Source organism: Schistocerca serialis, chromosome 10 (assembly GCF_023864345.2).
Source record: "Schistocerca serialis cubense isolate TAMUIC-IGC-003099 chromosome 10, iqSchSeri2.2, whole genome shotgun sequence".
Classification (NCBI taxonomy): Eukaryota; Metazoa; Arthropoda; class Insecta; order Orthoptera; family Acrididae; genus Schistocerca; species Schistocerca serialis.
In genome coordinates, this window is record NC_064647.1 from 231209048 (window position 1) to 231233705 (window position 24658).

Genomic DNA, 24658 nt, shown 5'->3' on the forward strand with positions numbered 1-24658 from the left:
TAAAATGCCACGAAAAGCAAAAGCAACCATTTACCACACCTATTTTGTACCAGTCCTAACATATGGTTTAGAAACATGTACCCTACTAAACAAAGACCTCAGCACAATTCAGGCAACAGAAATGAGATTCATTAGAACTATGAACTAAACAACCAGAAAGGACAAAATCAGGAATGAGGTGAATAGAAAAGTAGCTGGTATTGCGGTTCTTGTTACCAGTGCCATAAAGAAACAAAGGCTTCAGCGGTATGGGTACATAATGAGAATGAACAGCCAGAGACCTGCCAAAAGGTATTTCAGCCTGAGCCTTGTAGGGAGAAGACCACGGGGATGCCCAAGAAAATGCTGGATAGAGACTGCAAGATCAGATGTGGATAAGAAAGGACACAAATGGGAAGCTGTCCTGTAACAGAAGATCTATGAAGACAAAACAAGATGGTGAGTGCTTGTACTACCACATCCGGGAAACTGGAGTTGGAAAATGATAATGACTGCCCACATTTTTATTCAGGATTTTTAAAATATCATTGGCATAACAATAAAATTGACTACTAATACTCTATCACATGATAAATTATTGTAATTGGTTTGGGTAGACTTATGAAAAATGAAGAGGGAGGTGAGTATATAAAACGATTCAATTTCAGTATGAGACTTTCCATCGACAAAATCTCTCTCTCTCTCCTTTTACCAATTACTTGTTGCTTTATTCTTAAACTTCATTATAACAGACTGTGTATCAACCATGGCCTCTAACATGGATCTTTACTGATGAGAGTTTCAAGATTCGATTGTATTCGAGCAAGAAAGAAAATAGAAGTCAAGAGGGAGGAACGACGGATGGAAAGAAGGAAGGAACAAATGCAAGCAAGAAAAATGACTAGGGTTTCAAAAGTCCTCAATGATGAGATCATTCGAGATGACACACAAGATTGGATTGGACAAGGAGTGGAAGGAATTTGGCTTTGCCCTTTTAAAAGAAATTCCAGGGTCACTCTTGTGAAGAGTACGAATCATTGCATCAGTGGGTGAGGATGGCTTAGCCACTCTTCCACTGCCAGGCAAGGAGACAGGAGCCTGTCAAACATGAAGGTGGCAACAGCAAGACAGACACTGTTCAAGAAATATTTAACTGGAGAAGTATCCAGTGCAGCGGAGCCCATTATTGCTGAAGGTCACATACTCCAATTATTGCTGAAGGTCACATACTGGTGAGGCATCATACCAGTGGAGTGCTGTGGTGGAGTACAGTGTTCTTGAGGACCTGTAGCAGAGGATATCTGATCTGACACAGAGGTCTGCTATGCTTTTTCGCCCAATTCTTTGCTGCCAGAAAGAAACCGAGCCTGCCTGTGTGCAGCATCCCTGAGCTGAGTTGTTCTGCTGTGTGGCAGTTATGGCTGGCACCATCAACTGCCACAATGCTGCATCGATGTGTTATCTTACCATATGTAATTGTAATGGTGGGATCACTTAGAAAGTGAACTCTGTCACCAGCCACATGCTTTCATGGGCAACATGTGTATCACCATATCCCAAAATTCCTCTGTGTTGTCGTATTTTGTCCACAGTGAGACACAGCAATAGCCTTAGGTGATTTAGGGAAATTACAGAAAACTTTATATGGGTGTCTGATGGGGGATGTGTAACCAGCTCCTCCTGAAAGTGTATCCTGTGCCTTAACCGTAGTTGCACCTCACTTTTTGACAATGGGAAAAGGGAGACAGAAAACAAGGGGCTGAGGAGGAGCCAGTTATCGAGGGGGGCAGGAAGAGGAAGGGCAAAAATTTAGTGTGTTGGGATGACAGTTAATCAAAGGGGTTGTGGATAAGTGTGGGCAAGGGTGGATAAGTTGTTGGGGGGGGGGGGGGGGGGGGCGGAGAAGGGAGGGAAGATAAAAGGTATGAATAAGGAGACAGAGAGAAAAACATGGGGTGAGGTAGAAAAGGAGTGCAACAGGGTGAGAAGAGAAAGGTAGGTCTGGGAAAGGCCATAGGAACAAGGGGAAGCAGAGTGAAAATAAACCAAAAGCTGCTCATTTATCTGTGTCGATGACAGATTTCACATACCCCTCCTCTTATTAAGACAAATCACTGTAATAAGGGACACACTTAGGGCAAAATTTAATACCTGAGTTCAACATGTGACCCCATGAAATTAATGGTTTTAAGAGTTGAATCTCAACAAACATAATACTACATCCATCATTAGGCTACACCTACAACACACTTGTCATTCCAGCTATCTCCAAAGAAGAAAAGTTACTGTTGGTCTATAGTGCCATGAGTGAGTTTTTCAATTTGCTGATCTTAACCACATTGTTTTGCTGGGTACAAACTTCATGAAAGTTACTTGGCTCGCTTTCTGAAATAAACTGCTTTCAGTTGTATATTAACGCTAGAAATACCATGTGGGTCATTTTTGACCCATGATGGTTTTTCGAGGGCCGTAGCCCCCTCTACAATCATCGCAGGACAAAACGCTACCATGACTTTTCATCATTTATGGGGCTGTAAAGCTCACCAAAATTTTGTCCCCCTAGCTCACCTATAAGTATGAAAAATTTACCTGTTATACCAGTAGTGCCATGTGGGTCATTTTTGACCCATACAATTTTAACACAATTTGATATCAGTAACACCGATTTTCAGACACTAAATAGTTTCTGGCCATTCCTCGAAGTTATTCATGAGATATTAGAGTATATTATGATACTTTGGGATAAAAATAACGTCAAAGACAAAGTATTCGGTGGTCAGACGATACTCATATGAGTGCGACTTTCCGTTTTCTATGGACTGGCGACAAGCAGACCTACGGAGTGATACTGGGAACCTACAGAACAACATATTATACAGTGGGGAAGCACCCCCCCCCCCCCCCCACCAGCCCCTTCCACAATGTTGTCTGGGGCACTTCTAACAGTTCTCTTACACAGCAGCAGATGTCAGGCGCGTTGCCCTTACAGGACGTCACAACTGACAACTTCTACACCTCCTGAAACTGGCAGATGAGCTGAAACAAAAGGGAACAAGTTTAGTTGGCGTTCTTCGGAGATCACTCAAGGAGGTCCTTCCTGCAGCATGAAGTGGAGACGACACATTGTATGCAACACACTTACAAGTCAGGCAACAATCTTCTCACAGCATACCAAGGGAAAAAGAAAAAAAATCCATATCCTGAGTAGCTTGCATGCTGGTCAGATAAATGAGAAAACTGAGAAGAAACTTTGAAGTTTTACAATGGGACTAAAGATGGAGTCGAAATAGTTGACCAAATGGCTAGACACAACAGTGTCCGAGCTGGCACCCACCAATAGCTTGTGCATGTCTTTTACAATATTCTTGGCCTTGTCATATTCAACGCTCACACCGAGTCTTTATCCTCAGAGTAGAAGATGAGATTGCTGCCCTCTACAAACTACAGGCTGGAGCCTATCTCCTCTTGCAGGTACTTGATACCGGCACTGGCCAATATGGAAAAGGCATTGTCAAGTTCAGGACTTTATCCTCAGAGTTGCAGATGAGCTTGCTGCCTCTTACAAACTGCACAGAGAACTCAATCTCCCCTTTCAGGAAATCGATACTGGCACTAGCCAATATGGAAGTAGACGGTATCGTCAAGTTCAAGTTTCCTGCAAGCAACAAAACAACAAAGGGAAATAAAACATCAAGAGTATGCTTCAAGGGCAACAAGAGTGTGTGCAAAAGCTGCTGAGCAAAAACTCTTGTTGACTGTCTGAATCCTGGCTTAGGCAAGTCTGTCAAGTTCTTGTTCTTAGACATTTCCAAATATTTATTATTATAGGCTGAAGTTATTTTTCTTATATTTTAGTTCCTATATAGCAATTAGCAAGAAAACATGCAGAGTATTTTAGTCGCCTGCTGCATTTTAGAATCTTTCACAAATATTTGGTACTTACTTTATTTTTATATAAAAGTAAAAATATTATTAATACTCACATAAACAATATGTTTTGATTCTGTTTCAATCTTTTTATAAAAAGAAACATTATAACATTGTTTTACTTACTTGTTTTAATGACGATTGATGAAAGATTGTGGAATTTCTTCTGTAAAATTCAAAATAAAAAAAATGTTTACTTCTGAAAATTTATGTTTGACAGTGTACTATTTATTTTAGAGACATACTATCAACATGAAGACACTCGAAACACCACCCAAATATGAATAAAAACACCTTTTTCCACTGAGGGTAAAAAATGACCCACACAGTACTACTAGGGGTATGGCGAAGTACGGTACTTCTAGTGTTAACTTTTACAGGAACATGACCAGTTTTGTGGTTTCAAATCACATCTTCTAGTGTACATAAGTCAATAAGATACATAAGCCATGATACGGGAAGCAGGGGGATCAACCTTCTCAAAATAAAATACCGTTACCCGCAATAAGCAGGGCGTCGTAGATCGAAACTATCATGTTACAAGAGCGTTTGCTTCACACCAGGAAGCGGCGGACAGCAACCCTCCAACCACATCATCATGCAGGGTCACACTGATAATCAATGTGCTCATGTGTGTCTCAGAGGGCACTAGTGCCACCATGCACATAGCAAGGATAATTGCAAACACTTTTGTGCATAGCCAGATATCGTGGGAATGATTGAGGCCCCTGTTAGACAGCATAACTACATAAACTATAGAATATATCTGCATAAATATCATTAAAACCAAACAGACCAGACACACGAGCATACAACAACAAGTCCAGAATCAATAACCAAGTAGTCAAACAACTACAACATTATGTCCTTGAAAGGCAATCAAGGTTTGATGATATATTGTAATGTCTCCACCTGATTGTTAAGTGTGTGTGGCAGTGTAACTTTAGACTTAGCATAATTTCAATCTCTTCCAAAATGTTTAAGGCCTGACCCTTTACTTTTCTGTGTAGGACTTTTAAATTATTAACTTACTACACCTCTTATGGAGTGGCCAGAATCATGTTAAGTGGCAACTTAAAGCAGACTTTGAATTCCTCAGATTCTGGCATTCTCGAATCTAATACCAAATGCTCTGCCAGTCTGTCCCACATACCTGACACGACAATTGTCGCAACTGATGCAATATACACCAGCAGTGTCGTATTTTTCACATGCTACCTTCTATCTATTTACAAGTCTTTGACCAAGATTCTGCTGGAAAAGAATGCTGACTTTATCTTTTTTGTCCTTTACTTTTGGCCTAATTTCTGTGAAATCGTTGCAACGTATGGTGTCCTATGGTAATCAATGAACTTGTCTTACCCTTCATCCACCCTCCGTAGTGTAATTTCATTATTCCTAGCAAAATATTTTTTTCGCACTGTATTCTGACCAATACATAACAGATGTAGCTAATAATTTAAAAGTCCTACAAAGAAAAGCAAGAGTTTAGAGCTTAAAAATTTTGGAAGAGTCTGAAATTATGCAAAGTCTAATGCTATACTCCCAACACTCCCTTAACAGTCCACTGGACCTGACGGGATACCAATTCGATTCTACACAGAGTATGCGAAAGATCTTGTCCCCCTTCTAACAGCCGTGTACCGCAAGTCTCTAGAGGAACGGAGGGTTCCAAATGATTGGAAAAGAGCACAGATAGTCCCAGTCTTCAAGAAGGGTCGTCGAGCAGATGCGCAAAACTATAGACCTATATCTCTGACGTCGATCTGTTGTAGAATTTTAGAACATGTTTTTTGCTCGAGTATCATGTCGTTTTTGGAAACCCAGAATCTACTATGTAGGAATCAACATGGATTCCGGAAACAGCGATCGTGTGAGACCCAACTCGCTTTATTTGTTCATGAGACCCACAAAATATTAGATACAGGCTCCCAGGTAGATGCTATTTTTCTTGACTTCCGGAAGGCGTTCGATACAGTTCCGCACTGTCGCCTGATAAACAAAGTAAGAGCCTACGGAATATCAGACCAGTTGTGTGGCTGGATTGAAGAGTTTTTAGCAAACAGAACACAGCATGTTGTTATCAATGGAGAGACGTCTACAGACATTAAAGTAACCTCTGGCGTGCCACAGGGGAGTGTTATGGGACCATTGCTTTTCACAATGTATATAAATGACCTAGTAGATAGTGTCGGAAGTTCCATGCGGCTTTTCGCGGATGATGCTGTAGTATACAGAGAAGTTGCAGCATTAGAAAATTGTAGCGAAATGCAGGAAGATCTGCAGCGGATAGGCACTTGGTGCAGGGAGTGGCAACTGACCCTTAACATAGACAAACGTAATGTATTGCGAATACATAGAAAGAAGGATCCTTTATTGTATGATTATATGATAGTGGAACAAACACTGGTAGCAGTTACTTCTGTAAAATACCTGGGAGTATGCGTGCGGAACGATTTGAAGTGGAATGATCATATAAAATTAATTGTTGGTAAGGCGGGTACCAGGATGAGATTCATTGGGAGAGTGCTTAGAAAATGTAGTCCATCAACAAAGGAGGTGGCTTACAAAACACTCATTCGACCTATACTTGAGTATTGCTCATCAGTGTGGGATCCGTACCAGAGCGGGTTGACGGAGGAGATAGAGAAGATCCAAAGAAGAGCGGCGCGTTTCGTCACACGGTTATTTGGTAACCGTGATAGCGTTACGGAGATGTTTAATAAACTCAAGTGGCAGACTCTGCAAGAGAGGCGCTCTGCATCGCGGTGTAGCTTGCTCGCCAGGTTTCGAGAGGGTGCGTTTCTGGATGAGGTATCGAATATATTGCTTCCCCCTACTTATACCTCCCGAGGAGATCACGAATGTAAAATTAGAGAGATTAGAGCGCCCACGGAGGCTTTCAGACAGTCGTTCTTCCCGCGAACCATACGCGACTGGAACAGGAAAGGGAGGTAATGACAGTGGCACGTAAAGTGCCCTCCGCCACACACCGTTGGGTGGCTTGCGGAGTATAAATGTAGATGTAGATGAACAGCCAGGTGGAGTTAAGGCATTACAATATACTGTTGAACTCTGATTGCCTTTCAAGGACATAACGTCATAGTTGTTCAGCTGCTTGGTTACTGATCCTTGAAGTAGAGAGGATATAAAATGTAGACTGGCAATGGCAAGGAAAGCGTTTCTGAAGAAGAGAAATTTGTTAACATCGAGTATAGATTTAAGTGTCAGGAAGTCATGTTTGAAGTATTTGTAGGGAGAGTAGCCATGTATGGAAGTGAAACATGGACGATAAATAGTTTGGACACGAAGAGAACAGAAGCTTTTGAAATGTGGTGATACAGAAGAATGCTGAAGATTAGATGGGTAGATCACATAACTAATGAGGTGGTACTGAATAGAATTGGAGAGAAGAGAAATTTGTGGCACAATATGACTAGAAGAAGGGATCGTTTGGTAGGACATGTCCTGAGGCATCAAGGGATCACCAATTTAGTACTGGAGGGCAGCGTGGAGGGTAAAAATTGTAGAGGGAGATCAAGAGATGAATACACTAAGCAGATTCAGAAGGATGTAGGTTGCAGTAGGTACTGGGAGATGAAGAAGCTTGCACAGGATAGAGTAGCATGGAGAGCTGCATCAAACCAATCTCTGGACTGAAGACAACAACAACTGTAATTACATAGTGATAGTGAACTAAGAAATGACATGTCAGCAATGTAAGTAGAGATGACACATTGAATGGAGACAGGACAACAAAAATGCAGTTACACATTAGCTTTCGATCAAAACCTTCTTCATGCCGCCCCCCCCCCCCCCCCCCCCCCCCCCCCCCCCCCGCACACACAATACCAAACCCATTGCACAGCTTTTTATATTGGTACGATTACCAACCACGTGTACACCAGGATGACTGGCACTGCACCACCAAACTGTTGCCAGGAGCAAAGTATGCCACCCTGCGGCACAACATGCAGCTGGACATAATGTGCTTGATTTCAATAACTGCTTCACTATCCGGGTCATCTGTATCCTCTTCTCCAACACCAGCTTTTCTGAATGGCGCAGATGGGAGTTATCCTTACAACACATTCTCTGCTGCCGAAATTATCCCGGCCTCAGCCTGCGGTAACCTACTGTCCCACTCCCTCCGCTCAACAGCCCGACAGTTTCTACGATCTCTGTCCATCACCTCCTTCCTATTCTCATTCTCTCACCTCTGTGTGCACTGCACTCTGCCAAAGCACCCACCTGTCTTTCCTCTTCCTTGCTCCTCTCCTTTTCCGCTCCATGTTTTGCTCGTCCCCCTCCCCAATCCCTGCCCCACAGCCTCTAATGTTACGCCTGTTGGCAGTCTAGTCCCTGCATGGTCCTACAGACTAAACTCTTCTCTCCCCCACCTGTATCTAACTAGCCCTTCCCCGCCCCCTCTAGATTGCTGCTTCCTTTTATGTGACAGCTGCATTCCACACTGAACTGCCAGTGATGGCAGTTGTGTGCATGAGATGGGATTGCTTGTGTGTGTGTGTGTGTGTGTGTGTGTGTGTGTGTGTGTGTGTGTGTGTGTTTGTTTCCTTTCATGAAGAAGTCTTTGGCCAAAAGTTAATGTATTAGTGCCTTTTTGTTGTGCCTGTCTGAAACTCAATCTGCCATCTTTACAGTGAGTAGCAATCTATCTTTCCCTTTTGTTGTTGATATTACAACCTTGGAGTATACATTGTCAGCCAATCATGTCGTTTACAGAGGAAAGTATTACAATGGAGGGACTTATGTGGGGCAATTTTACATCCCAGTTAAAAGGGGCAATGAATCATTCAGAACAGAGGTTAGATATAGGTTTCAATTAAGTAGAAGATATAGATGAATGGTTGGAGATAAAAGATAAACTTGACAGCAAATTGAACAACCTACATGCAGCGAAAGCCACACAGAATGATTTATGTAAGATGACAAAACTTTAGAGAAGGAGTTTTCAGAAACTAAAACTAGTTTACAGAAAGCAACAACTACACATGTAGATAAAATTATGTTGATCATTAATTATTTAGAACCCAGAGTACAGAAGCTGGAATGTCAAAGGGGACTTGGGATTAATAGTACCATGCTAAACCTAGGAATATGCAATTAATTGTACCCATTCTCAATCTAACAATATTACAAAAACGTCAGCAGATCCATATTTTTAATTTGTTACAGACAGGAATTCAAACAATCTCAACCAACTCAGAAGAGGCAAGCAGTAACATATGTATGTACAAATAACACAAGTAATGGCATGCTGAATTCTGACTATGTACATCGAGAGGAAAGTAAGAACTGCAACACTGACTTAATGTAAGGTACGTCACAGTTTAACATAGACGATGATTTTTCTGCTGTTTTAAGTAGGGGAATTAAGCCATAAATACCTTATATTCGCCCTCACTGGTGATACACGCCCAGTGACTTTCTTGGAAGGTTTCAAAGGGATGCTACCCGACGTGTGAAGTGAGCATAATAAGACACGGTTTGTCACCAGTCATTTAATGGGAAATGCAGCACAATGGTGGGGCATGCTTGAATTAATACTCTGAGTGCAAGTTTAAATCGAAGTACTGGAGCGACAGAACTCAGAAGACATTATGTTCCTAATTATTAGGGCCCAACCATATAACAATAATAAGTGGAAAGGCTACCGAGACTTCACAGAGCATAAATTTAATAAAGCTACAGTAAGTGTCTAGATGACCCAATTAAAGAAGAACCACCTTGGTGAATAAAGGATAAACTCTCGGGTAGATATTGGTGAAAGATGAATATTCTCTTATACTATCTTTAACAATTCCACTATTGAAACTCAATCAGAGTGGTAGGACTCTTATGGTAACATATCCAATCTAATAATGATGACTGGAATAATAACAACATTCAATGGCCAAGAGATGAAAATAGTGAACAGGGGAATACATGGTATAGACAGCACCGGATAGGCAATACTATAAACAATAACAACATCAATAATCAGAGAGGATTCCAATCTACATCACCCAGCAATACAAACAATAATAGCAAAGAAGGGAAAATGAGAGAGCTCCTAGGGATGGGCTCGGTCTCCAGAAACATTTGAAAATGAGACGTCGTTATTCCATTCTAATTTAATAAAGTATGATAAGGGGAGAAGTATATCAGACGATTTATTACAAGAAAAGGAATGAGTCCTAAGAGAATATACAACAAAAATTGGTTGAAATTGTATGCTCCATTCCCCGTGGCCATTATTATAGTCTGGTAGTGAAATCAGGGTTATAGTTCAATACTTCTTAAAACAGCAAAACATACATTTTCCCCAGACTACCAGTAGGAACTACAGGAACAGTAGGTAAGCAAATATATACCAAACTTCCTGGCAGATTAAAACTGTGTGCCGGACCGAGACTCGAACTCAGGACACTTGCCTAGGCAAGGGTCCCGAGTTCGAGTCTCGGCCCAGCACACAGTTTTAATCTGCCAGGAAGTTTCATATCAGCGCACACTCTGCTGTAGAGTGAAAATTTCATTCTAAATATATACCAAGTTACTAGTGAAACTTAGTCTGGAAGAAAATGCCTTTGCACACCCAAATATTTAGTATCAAGGTTAAATTTATCCATAACTATAGGAACGGATTGATTATCAGAACAAAGGGAGGGTTATATTGAATTTTAATGAGGGTTTACTAGTGTTTTATAATGGATAAATCAGTCTTGTTTGATGCAATTGCTCTGTGTAATGATAAAATATCACTGACTGCTTAAATGGTTATGTACAATAGTACACAGAATTTTATACGTGATACACTATGGAAGTTAAGGCCCATGATATAGTGAATATAGTTAATAAAGCTTCAGAAATATCAGATGTAGTATTATTATTGATCAAATATATAGATATTTTTTCTTTAAAACCAGGGATGATTAAAATACTTCCACTGTATACTCAAAGTAAAGTCACATTAACAGTTTTGTTGTAAAACCCTTTTCCATACCAATAGCAGTGAAAGATGCAGCAAAAGAAGAAGTTAATAGAATACCCTCATGAGATGTAATAGAATCACCAAAAAGTCACAACAACAATCCATTAGTATTTGTCAGAAAAAAGAGAACAAAACCACAGTACCAGAATGGAATAGGCCTCTCACCACTGAAGACTTACTTTCAGGCTTTACGGAAACAAAATATGAGGGCACAATGGACCTACCTTCAAGGTACACTATATTGTGTATACTATAATATACACACAGAAAATGGCAGTTAAAATTATATGTTGAAAATAGTGATCAAAAGGAAAACTGAAAACTTTCAACCAGTTTTTAACTGAGGAAAAGCGGTTTGGCTTAAAAATAATGAATTACATACTGATCTGATATCTAATAATGATGCCTTGTAACCAAGGCGGAACGCATCTGGGTGCACAACATAAATAAAAGAACTTAATGTGGAGCATAAAAAAGGGGTTTTTCTTTTGAACAACTGCTGCGAAAATGGCCAATACAAGAAACTTTTTATATTAAAATATATTGCCAAGTATAGAAGGAGAATAAAGAAAAAACTGGAAACTGAGACTCCAACAATTTATAATGTAGGGAACTTAGTTTAACTGAAGAACCTTAAATGTAGTTCTCAGAGTGGAAAATTGATAAGTAATTTTATCCATTAATTACAAGAATAACATACCTCAAAACAGCACTACTAACTGAACCACCTACAAAAAAGGCGAAAAGAATGTATAATACTCAAGACCTATGACCTTCCATACCAAACTATAACTGAATAATTGTAGATGGGAACTTAGTTCAAGTGAAGAACCATAAATGTAGTTCTCAGAGTGGAAAATTGATAAGTAATTTTATCCATTAATTACAAGAATACCATACCTCAAAACACCACTACTAACTGACCCACCTACAAAAAACGTGAAAGGAATGTATAATACTCAAGACTTATGACCTTCCATACCAAACTATAACTGAATAATTACACATAATGTCAAAATTCAAAGTGTAGAGACAACTCCCCAATTGAGAACAACAGGTATTATGGATTTATTTAACTTTTATCTAAGGAAATTTGCATAATTTTTATATAGCTTTTATATAATTGTTGGTGACTGGATGGGAGAGACACTGCTTTAAAAGTATCATTAATGAATGTTGCCATTAGTCGAGTAGATAGAATACATCCATGTGCCCTACCTGTGGAGGTATTGAGGGAGGGCATGTGAATTAAGTAGTAGTAAGGAAGGATGTGATGAGGGTAAACTGTAGAGGTAAGAGGTTAACCCAGAAAAAGGTCTTTAGAGGTATTACTGTGATAGGTGAAATATGCTCACTATTTTTATATACTTGAATTTAGCATATTTCGTGACAGTACTCACTTTTCCATGGATGTTTATAAGATGATATTTGACTTTTTTGTGTTGGTTTCAGTCGTCTAGTGAAAGTATGATTCCATAATGCTGTTTCATTGGCTGCGGAAATGTCCTGGTTCAATGCGTTTGCCTCATTTTTGGTGCTTCAAATACCATTTTTCCGAATGTGCTTCCTTCTTGATGAGTATATAAAAAAGTAGTAGAATAACTCATTTTTGCTGGTCACTTGCAAATTATTATAACGGGGACCTGTACATTGTTCCACCATCACACACCCAGTGTTCACTGCCGACTGACTACGGTCAAAGACGACTCCAGTGTCAAAGAAATTTCACACAACACACAAGCTTCCACTTGTAACCAATCTCTTTGATATTATTCGTCACATCTACTAATATTAATCAATATGCTGTCACTCTCGAACATATAAGCAAATTAGCATAAAATAAGGCAAATTACAATTCACAAAAAATATTTTGACAAAAATATAAGAAAACATTTACAACCTCCCTCATTAGATTTGGTATCGACAAATCCGGTAGAAAATAACACATCTCCCAGATCCATTACATAGGAAGATGTACGAAAAAGTAATTGATTGTGGCTGATAGAAGTATGTGCAATGGTACAAAACAAGTATTACTTGTAAAATAACTTTTGTACAAGAGGTAATTGTTGTTTTGTGTTATGTGAAGAGTACAAAGCTGTTCAGTGAAGTGGACATTTTCTCTTGCATAGTGAATGTAGCATTGGGGAAGGATTGAGCTCATTAATACTTACCGCTCTACGAGCTCTTAAGTTTAGTTGCAGTGTAAGGGAAATCAGTGGGAATTGACATGTTTGTCCTCAAGCTGCCAATCACTTTTCAAAATTTGACCGCTCTTTGAAACAAAACTGTAATGATAGCAAGTAGGTTAATAATCTACAACCATTATTTATTTAGTAATAAGTAATCCTTTTTATAATGTAAGGAATTTTTTTAACATCTAATTGTTGGGTGTGGGTTTGTATGGTTTTCTAGGGGAAGGTAGTTAAAAGTAGAGTAGTTAGTCTTGACTGCTGAGTAGGAATACTTTATGGACTTTAGCAGGACACATACTGGATCAAAAGATTTCCAGTCAAATAGTATTAGGCTGTCAGCGATAGTGGGGGCCTGAGTAAACTACTTACCAATTTAATGTAAGGTAGTTCTTATGAGACAGTTGATAGTGGAAACAAGAGTCTTCCTCCTATAAATGGGAAAGACTATTCTCTAGTATTAACAATTAAAGCAAAAGAATAGAGAACCAGATTCTTTCCCATATGGGAACACATGTATAAATATTTAGTTATGGTCCAGTACCGTAACAAAAGGGATTAGTTTCACAACACAGTGTGTTTTCTGATCTGCAACACTGCACAACCGCATCATAGAGACCCTCCTGGAGAATTTCTTCCACGGATTTCTCCAGAATTAAAAAATATGTAAGAGACTCAATGTAAAGCAATTCAGGTAGTTCAAACTTGAGTTGACCCTGCCTTGAAGATATATCTCAGTTGTTAATTGAATGTTACAATATTTTAAGATCAAATGAACAGATAATAAACTGAGGCCTTGTCCAGTACACGGGCTTTCTACCATTAGCCTGGAAACAATCACAAGAAGATTTTCTGAGATGTTGCAAGGTTGTTGTCTGACCAGTACTGGGACCTAACTGCAAAAAGCTGTATTTCAACCAGCACGAAGTCTCGCATATGACAGCAACATGCCAACAACTTCATCATTTCCAAGGCGTTTGTTGCCAGGTGCTAGGACCTAACAATCTGTTGCCTACGTCAGTGGATTTCCATATCTGTGGCTTCGTGTTGTCACTAGAATTATTCCCCATTTGTCTACACTCCATTTCCAGACTTTCCTTACCACGTAATGTGCTCACAGCACGACTCTCAATCTCGTGATGTTATAGCTCATCAGTATATCTGTGTCTCGTACTCAACCACTGTTATATTTTATGTTTACTGATTCAATACCTATCAAAGAGAATAGCAGCATAATTTGACTGAGTGAGGCTAATAACAAACAAGGAACAGAGTTCACATCTGCAGACCTGCCAACGTTCGACAAGTGCCGGGATGAGCTGGAGGTGCCCGTAAGAGCACTGTGTGACGAGTGTGGTGTCTGCGGCGACTGGCCGGCGTGCTGTCGTGGCCAGGTGAGGGACCAGGCGGTACTCGCCACTGGCGTCCAGGACCCGACCGTGCTGCTGCAGGGACAGTGCCAGTGAAGAGAACAGTGACTCCACCTGCATGTGCAGTCACTAATAACAACACAGTGTTCGATGGCACACAAATTAGGCACAGCAGCACACAGTGAGACAGAACGTTATGTCAAATAATACTGTGTTTATTTGTATGTTGAGGATAGGCAGGATATTAATGTAAATGTTAATAACTATAAACAAATAAAATTACATAGTTAAGAAAAATTCTTTAGTGGAAGAATAAATGAACTGCTGCCCCTTGTAGTGCTGTTCAAACATGCAAAAAGTAATTTCTTAAAATAATGGAACAGACAGTTAATAATACTGTAAAACTGTAAATGAAACAAGAGATATTGATTGAACTATATATAAAGTTTTAAATGACACTTTCAGACATTAATTCATCGCATAATGATTACGAAATATTTTATAATGGAATCATCAGATTAAGTGGAGAGATGTTGCAGTAAAAATGAAACAGAAACAATAAAATGGATGACAAATGTAAAAGAAGACCTGAAGTAAGCAGGAATACACAATCAATACACCAAACAGAAAAATTTTAAGGCAAAAAAAATTCAGGACTGGACAGTTGTGGCCTGTCAGAAAAATGCAAGGGGACCGGAACAACTGAGTCTGATGAGCGGAAGAGAGCCTGTTCCGAGAGAATGGAAGTGGTATGAGAACAAAGAAAAGTTAAAACAAAACTCTCCAAGCAATCTTTTTTGGCACATTGCATGGTCCAGTAGAGCCAATAATAATAATAATAATAATATACAACAAGACATGATCAACTACCTAACTGCCATAATTACACTTCAAAATATGTAAAACAGTTTACGTATATAAACTTTTACATACTTATTGTATTGAACTTCTCACATCTATAAAAAAATTGTATTTTATGTTGAAATAAACTCGTGCGAATGTCTGGCACATACCACAAGTGCCCTCTCTCGGCGAAACCATCTGCCCTAGTGCTTCCACACTCTTGTCTCAATAGTTCATAGGCGAATTAATGGTGCTAAACTGTTCGCATTGACCCTGTGCCCATAGTCATGTTGTACAAATGGAGAATATGTCTTAATTATTGACGACGCCTTTGGCACAATTGTTTTATTAATCTCCATTGCATGATGTAATTTTAGATTTTTTACTTCTGATGAAGGTATATGTACGAGGGTTATTCCAAAAGTAAGGTCCGATTGATTGCCAAATTGAAACCACAGTGAACATCAGAAATGTTTTACTTGTAACAATTAGCTACACCTTTCAGCTACTTCTCTACGTAGTCGCCGTTCTGACTTAGACTTTTTCAATAGCCTCATCATAGAAGGCAGCCGCCAGTGCTTTCCGCCAATTCTCCACGCTGGCCTACACCTCGTTGTCTGTGTCAAAATGTTGTCTTCAAAGACAGCGGTTCATGTGACCAGAGATGAAACTCAGGGGGAGACAATTGCGGACTGTATTGTGGGTAATCTCACATTTCCATTTGAAAACGATGCAGGAGCATCTTCATTGCCCCTGCAGAATGCGGCTGAGAATTGTCTTGAAGAAGAAACAGCACGACAGTTATGTAATGTTAGCTGCATAGCTTCAGGCGAAATTTCTCACCAGGCCCTCGTACTTGGCGGCAGACACTATTTTCTAGACATCTTTACGCACTCACTGCGAGCTCAGAAATGAGAAGAGCGACGTGATGCTAACTGGGGTTATACTAGAGACACTACCCAACACATCTGTGCAAAGCTTTATCGGATTTTCATAGTCGTTTCCATTTCGCGACCAATCGGACCTTACTTTTGGAATAACCCTCGTATAAGTACCGAAACCTTGGTCAAGAATTTTAATAAATTTTTATCCTGCAACTGTTTTGGCTGTCATCCTTTATCGTGAAGAATTTCGACAGTTGCTGTTGCAGACATGTTTAAAATCTTGTTACTGTTGTCTGTCAGACATTTTATTTCATCTGGTAATTTATCGAAAAGTTTTACAGCGGCATATTTTACCCCTTTCTGTGCCAAAGATAGGTTAAGGAGAGGATATTGTAAGTCCTCCTTTCTTCTGGTACTATAATCATGAATGTCACTGTTGGTTTAAACTGGTCCATGTTTTTGAGAACAACTTTCATTACTGAGTAAATGTACTGTGAGGCTGTTGTAAGAATTCCTAACCTTTTAAAGAGATGCCTACAAGATGTGCGACTGAGCCCCACACATTATTCTAACCACTTTCTTTTCAGCAGTCAATACTTTTTGCCTAAGTGTTGAGTTACCCCAAAATGTTATTCTGTATGACATCAGAGAGTGAAAGTATGTTAGCTTCTAATTTCTGTATCCTCAAAATTAGCAATTATTCTGATTGCAAAAGTTGCTGAACCTAGTCTCTTAAGGGGATCCAAAATATGAATTTTCCAATTAAGATTCTCATGTATATTTAGACCCAAAAACTTAGTATGCTCTGCCCTGGCTACTGACTTCTGTTGATGTGTTATATTTATTGAAGGAACTGTACTCCTTGTAGCAGAAAATTGGATGTACTGTGTTTTTCCAAAGTTCAGAGCAAGCCCATTCACAGAAAACCAATCAATAACTTTTCCAAAGACATTATTTGTATCATTTTCTATTGGAGTTTCTTTTAATGGATTAATAATGATTCTTGAATCATCAGCAAACAGTGTCAGCTTAGCTTCTTGTTTCAGATAAGAAGGGGGGTCATTCACATATATCAAGAACAAAAGGGGACCCATGATCGAACCTCGTGGAACACCTAATGTAATTTCACCCCCTGTAGATGAACTGGGAAACTTCCTTGAATCATTTAAACCATATAAAGACATTTTTTCCTTCCTGTTCTGTAGGTATGACTTAAACCACTTATAAGCTGTTCCATTTACACCATAGAATTGCAATTTCTGTAATATAATGTCATGGTTCCCACAATCAAACACTTTGGATAAGTCACTGAAAATTCCTATTGGTGACATTTTACTATTTAAAGACTGTATTATATGGGCAGTGAAATTTTATATTGCTGTCTCAGTGGAACAGTATTTCTGAAATCCAAACTGTGATTTACTAAGTATCCCATTACTGCTGAGATGGCTAACCACTATTGAGTACATTACTTTCTTGAAAATTTTTGAAAATGCTGGAAGCAAGGATACTGGCTGGTAACTGTTGACATCTGTAGTGTCTCCTTTCTTGTAGAGAGGCTTGACAATGGCATATTGTAACCTGTCTTGAAAAATATACCTTGAGTTAGTGATGCATCAGATGTGGCTCAGAACATCAGCTGTAACTGCTCCACATTGCTTTAATATCTTGTTAGAGATGTCATCTACTCCAACAGAATATTTATTTTTCAAAGATTTAATGATTTTCCTCATTTCATTTCATAAGAGGTTGTCAGATGAAAATTAATCTGACTAGGATTTCTCAAAACTGACTCTTCCATGTACTGCTTGGCTTTTTCTTTTGAACTATTCTCACCAATTTTTCACCTACACTTTAAGAAATGGTTGTTAAGTACATTAGCTACTCGTGTACTGTTGGTTAGGCTGGTCTCATTCTCTTTAATAGTAACACTACCTACCCCAGTGGTTACTTTTCCTCTCTCTTTTCTAACAACATTCCATACTGATTTTATTTTATTGCCCGAATTGTAAATTTCTCTCTAATATACGAATGTTTTGATTTTCTGACAAATTTTCTCAGTATGTTACAATAATTTTTATAGTATAAAACTACTTCTGGGTCTTTACCAATTCTTGCTGCCTCATAAAATTTTCTTTTCCTTTCTGAAGACACTTTAATACCTATAGTGATTGCAGGTTTCTTTGAAAACTGTTTGGTGTTACAGGGTGTTTCAAAAATGACCGGTATATTTGAAACGGCAATAAAAACTAAACGAGCAGCGATAGAAATACACCGTTTGTTGCAATATGCTTGGGACAACAGTACATTTTCAGGCAGACAAACTTTCGAAATTACAATAGTTACAATTTTCAACAACAGATGGCGCTGTGGTCTGGGAAACTCTATAGTACGATATTTTCCACATATCCACCATGCGTAGCAATAATATGGCGTAGTCTCTGAATGAAAATACCCGAAACCTTTGACAATGTGTCTGGCGGAATGGCTTCACATGCAGATGAGGTGTACGGCTTCAGCTGTTCAATTGTTTCTGGATTCTGGCGGTACACCTGGTCTTTCAAGTGTCCCCACAGAAAGAAGTCACAGGGGTTCATGTCTGGCGAATAGGGAGGCCAATCCACGCCGCCTCCTGTATGTTTCGGATAGCCCAAAGCAATCACACGATCATCGAAATATTCATTCAGGAAATTAAAGATGTCGGCCGTGCGATGTGGCCGGGCACCATCTTGCATAAACCACGAGGTGTTCGCAGTGTCGTCTAAGGCAGTTTGTACTACCACAAATTCACGAAGAATGTCCAGATAGCGTGATGCAGTAATCGTTTCGGATCTGAAAAATGGGCCAATGATTCCTTTGGAAGAAATGGCGGCCCAGACCAGTACTTTTTGAGGATGCAGGGACGATGGGACTGCAACATGGGGTTTTTCGGTTCCCCATATGCGCCAGTTCTGTTTATTGATGAAGCCGTCCAGGTAAAAATAAGTTTCGTCAGTAAACCAAATGCTGCCCACATGCATATCGCCATCATCAATCCTGTGCACTATATCGTTAGCGAATGTCTCTCGTGCAGCAATGGTAGCGGCGCTGAGGGCTTGCCGCGTTTGAATTTTGTATGGATAGAGGTGTAAACTCTGGCGCATGAGACGATACGTGGACGTTGGCGTCATTTGGACCGCAGCTGCAACACGGCGAACGGAAACCCGAGGCCGCTGTTGGATCACCTGCTGCACTAGCTGCGCGTTGCCCTCTGTGGTTGCCGTACGCAGTCGCCCTACCTTTCCAGCATGTTCATCCGTCACGTTCCCAGTCCGTTGAAATTTTTCAAACAGATCCTTTATTGTATCGCTTTTTGGTCCTTTGGTTACATTAAACCTCCGTTGAAAACTTCGTCTTGTTGCAACAACACTGTGTTCTAGGCGGTGGAATTCCAACACCAGAAAAATCCTCTGTTCTAAGGAATAAACCATGTTGTCTACAGCACACTTGCACGTTGTGAACAGCACACGCTTACAGCAGAAAGACTACGTACAGAATGGCGCACCCACAGACTGCGTTGTCTTCTATATCTTTCACATCACATGCAGCGCCATCTGTTGTTGAAAATTGTAACTACTGTAATTTCGAAAGTTTGTCCGCCTGAAAATGTACTGTTGTCCCAAGCATATTGCAACAAACGGTGTATTTCTATCGCTGCTCGTTTAGTTTTTATTGCCGTTTCAAATATATTGGTCATTTTTGAAACACCCTGTATATTTAGTAATTTTTTGGGGGAAATAAGTGTTCAAAAAGGGATAAAAATTTATCAAGAAATAGGTTGCATTTATCATTGGCATTTGGCTCATTATATACATCTCCCCAATTAACATTTCTTAAACATACTCTGAAGTACTCTACAGATACTGAGTTGACCAGCCTTACATTTTTCCTTAATTGTTTCTGAACTGTACACCATGCTAATTTTTGTAAGTTAATCAGTTGTGCATCATGATCTGATAATCCATTTATCACAGGGAAACCACATGTTAGTTTTACATCCTCTTGCTGCACAAATACATTATCTATTAGAGTGCTGCTGTCTTGAGCTATACATGTAGTGAAATTGGTCACTGACTCTAAATTATATATCATTAACAACACTTCTAGTTCACTTTTACTATCAGAATTGCTTAGAAAGTTTACACTAAAATCAACACAGATTAATAACTAGGGAGTCAAACTTTTTTGTGAGTAGCTCCCAATCTCCTAATGGGGACCTGTACACTGTTGCTAATATCAACACTACATTATCTAGCTGTAGTTCACATGCACAAACTTCAAAGTGTTGATTGACACAAAATTTGCTTACTTCTACAGTTTTGTACTTATACCCTTGTTTTGTGTCAATGGCAACTCCTCCTTTATCCATGCTAGATCTGCAAGTGTAAGATGCTAAATCATACCCATTTATACAGACACTTTCCATCCCCACAGTCACATAGTGTTAGACAGACAGAGTATATCAATCTCATTCTTATTTTTTAGATCATCTAAACACACTAACACCTCATCTACTTTATTTTTTATTCCCCTGATATTTTGATGAAGTATATATATGAGCGAGGTTTCTACGGCTGCCGCCGACTCTCGCATCCCAATCTCCGTCGTTCACGGTCATTCGAGTCTCCTTCATTAAGACCTCTCGCCACCATTGCTTCGTTGACGTCGTCTTTCCAGTACCTCGCAGGTCTATGTCGCTTTCTTCTGCCATACTCTCGCATCCCAATCTCCGTCGTTCACGGTCATTCGAGTCTCCTTCATTAAGACCTCTCGCCACCATTGCTTCGTTGACGTCTTCTTTCCAGTACCTCGCAGGTCTACGTCGCTTTCTTCTGCCATACTCTCGCATCCCAATCTCCGTCGTTCACGGTCATTCGAGTCTCCTTCATTAAGACCTCTCGCCACCATTGCTTCGTTGACGTCGTCTTTCCAGTACCTCGCAGGTCTACGTCACTTTCTTCTGCCATACCCGTTTTAGCCATCTTTTGTCTGGCATACACTGTAAGTGATCATACTAGAATAGGTGCTTCCTTTCTATGTAGTCTAGGATTGTGCTTTTGACATTCATAACCTCTCTGATCCTATCATTTCTAATATAGTCAAGTCTGGAGTATCCACAACTCCGTCTCCAGAAATCCATCTCGACAGCCAGCAGGCAATCTTTCTGCCTCTGAGTTAGCACCCATGACTCTGAAGTAAACTGATAATAACCTTAGCTTTATCCCTCTTTACAGTACATGAAGCTTCATTTATTCTATTTTTCTTGATTATTGCCTGTCTGGATTTTGGTTTTAACTAAGAAACCTGTCTGCCTGATCCCATTAACCCCAGGGTCATCCCTTGTGTGACTGTGGTTCCCCTTACAGTATCTGCTAACAGAGAAGCTAACTTATCTTTTCCCTTCCTATTTAAGTGCAGGCCGTGTGTAGTGTGTCCCCACCTATCAATGGCATCAACTGGAACAACACTCATGTGAGATTTTGCTGGTGTCTGGAGCACCCTGTTCAGCTCAGTGTTAACATGCCTTATAGCAGAGTTTACCAGGGCAAATCAAGGCACTGAAAGACCTCCACAAACCCCACATTTATGAGCCCAGTTTCTGCTCCTATTTTGTCCAGATCACTCCTAATACTATATCTTGGATTCATAGCCAGGCTGTTTCCTGCTCCCCCAACTGTAATTACCTGATTTTCCTTCTCAAAGTCCCTACATGCCAGGTGAAAGTTTTACAAAACTTGTGACCTGGTACCCTTCACTTAATTTCTCCTGAAGCTGCTGGGCTACACCCCTTCCATGACTGCTACCTACAAGCAGAATTCTCTTTTTCCTATTCTGATTTCATCCTGACTTGTCTTTTTTTTCTTTAAGCTAATATTCTGATTCAAGATCCATTCAGCTACATCTGGATGAGGCCCTTCCTCCACTACTTCAGATAGTAAGCCAAAGGGCCCGAGTTCAAGTCTCGGTCTGGCACACAGTTTTAATCTGCGAGGAAGTATCATATCAGCGCACACTCTGCTGCAGAGTGAAAATCTCATTCTGGAAACATCCCCAAGGCTGTGGCTAAGCTATGTCTCCTCAATAACCTTTCTTCCAGGAGTGCTAGTTCTGCAAGGCTTGCAAAAGAGCTTCTGTGAAGTTTGGAAGGTAGGAGATGAGGTACTGCAAGAATTTACACTGTCAGCGCAGGTCATGATTCGTGCTTCGGTGGCTCAGATGGTAAAGCACTCGCCCGCGAAAGGCAAAGGACCAGAGTTTAAGTCTCGGTCTGGCACACAGTTTTAATCTGCCAGGAAGTTTCATATCAGTGCACACTCTGCTGCAGAGTGAAAGTCTCATTCTGGAAACATCCCCAAGGCTGTGGCTAAGCCATGTCTCTGCAATATCCTTTCTTCCAGGAGTGCTAGTTCTGCAAGATTCATGGAAGAGCTTCTGTGAAGTATGGAAGGTAGGAGACGTACTGGCAGAATTGAAGCTGTGAGGGCAGGTCGTGAGTCATGCTTGGGTAGCTCAGATAGTAGAGCACTTTCCCGCAAAGGGCAAAGGTACCGAGTTTGAGTCTCTGCCCGGCACACAGTTTTAATCTGCCAGGAAGTTTCAAGCCAAACTGATTTACTAATGGAATTTCTAAAGTTTTTTCAACAATTTCTCGTTCTTGCCCTTTGCTTGCTACTTTTTCCCAGCATGCCATCTCTTTTTCTTTCCTTATACTACATAATTCCAAATTTGCATTTTCTAATTCAGCCATAAGGGCACAAATCTTTGCCTCTTGTTCTGCGATTTTTCTGCCCTTTCAACATAACCTACATTGCCACGGAAAGCCTCATTATCTACCACATTTCCTCACTTCTACATTCGCCTCAATGAAACCATAACCTACAGTCTTCACAGAACACCCCCTCCTTCAGATTTCTACGGCAACCACCACATTTGTCACACATGATTTGATAGAAAAATTTATGCAAAAACAGAGAATAACTTGATGCAAGATCTCTGAAGTATCATAGCCTGTACTAATACGCAACTAAACCCTAACTTAAAAAAACTTTTAAACTTACTTTTGGAAGTTCTAATCAGCTAACTAAACTCTGTATGATGGACACGAATTAATTTAACTTTTAACTGCTAAGTCTAGTAAAAAAACTAAAGATCTACATTCTTCCAAAATTTACACCTAAAATTTAAACAAAACTAACAACTATCAGCCTTTACAAAATATTTCCTTTTCTATCTAAATATGTTCGGAAAAGTGAAACCTTCAATATATAACCTAGCGAAGTAGTAAATGCACTAGTCTAAAATGTAATATTAACTAAATTAGCTCTTACTTCAATATTAATCACTTTACTCAATGAGAGCTTCATTGACATGCATGAGTATGAACAATTTAAATCAGAAGTGTTGTGCTATTAATCTGTGCATGAAAGAATTGTATGTATAATGTTTTAAGTTAAGCTCATGCATGTTGGAAGGAAATAAATAAATACAAAATTATTGCCTAAAGCAGCTACCTGTGCTAAGTAGCTTGCATTTGGACATCTAGCTGGGCCGGTGGCATGCGAGCGGTTTTTCACGAACTGTGGTAAGTATTTGTGGGGTGCATTCAGTGACATCTCTTTTTGCAGTCCTACGGTTTCTCACAATACCATAGACAGCAATTTAATAAGTGATAGCAGCCACTAATGTGATACTGAAGTCACGAATAACTAGACATAGCTTGAAAACGGCAACTGTAGCCGAAATAGTTCTATCGCAATACAGAACTTCAATTGCAGCAATGGACTTGAATTTTTAAATATATAATGTTATTACAAGACTTATATCACACTGTGTGCCCAGGAGAATGTGAACTTTACTGAAATGTTCAACACCATGGTGAGTTGTCACAAATACGACCCATTGAAAAAGAAAATAAATAAACAAATAAATAAAAACAAATCAAACTAAAATAAGAAGTCAAACTAAACACAACAGTAGAGGAACACATTACACTTCTGTATGTTTTACAAGTGCTATAGGTAGAAACATAGGAATTATCCAAATATCAACAAGAAATGTCTACATCCCTACTCTCCAAAACCACTGAAAAGCATAGCAGAGGGTAATTCCCACTGCACCAGTTTGTAGGGGAAGAATGGATGTTCAAATCACTCTAATTAGTCTAATGTTGTCCCCACAATCCCTATGGTGCCAGTACATAGTGGCTTATAATATATTCTTTGATTCATAACTTAAATACGGTACTTGAAATTTTACAACTTGGCTTTTTGGGGTAGTTTGTGTCTATCACCAAGCATCCGTCAGATCAGTTTCTCCGTGCCCCCCCCCCCCCCCTCCCCCCATGGGTCAAACAAACCTGTCACCATCTATGTTGTCCTTCTTTGTATGCATTCAATATCCCCTGTTACTCCTGTGTGGTAATGGTACTACAGA

At 39.7% G+C, this 24658-nt stretch overlaps 1 protein-coding gene across 1 annotated transcript in view; it reads right to left on the reverse strand.

The window, feature by feature from the left end:
• Nucleotides 1-24658, reverse strand: part of LOC126424973 (beta-1,4-glucuronyltransferase 1-like) — an 81666-nt gene that overhangs the window by 46965 nt on the left and 10043 nt on the right. Inside the window, exon 3 of the mRNA XM_050087855.1 lies at nucleotides 14379-14534. Coding sequence (XP_049943812.1) covers nucleotides 14379-14534 — 156 coding nt within the window. The remainder of the gene's footprint in view (nucleotides 1-14378; nucleotides 14535-24658) is intronic.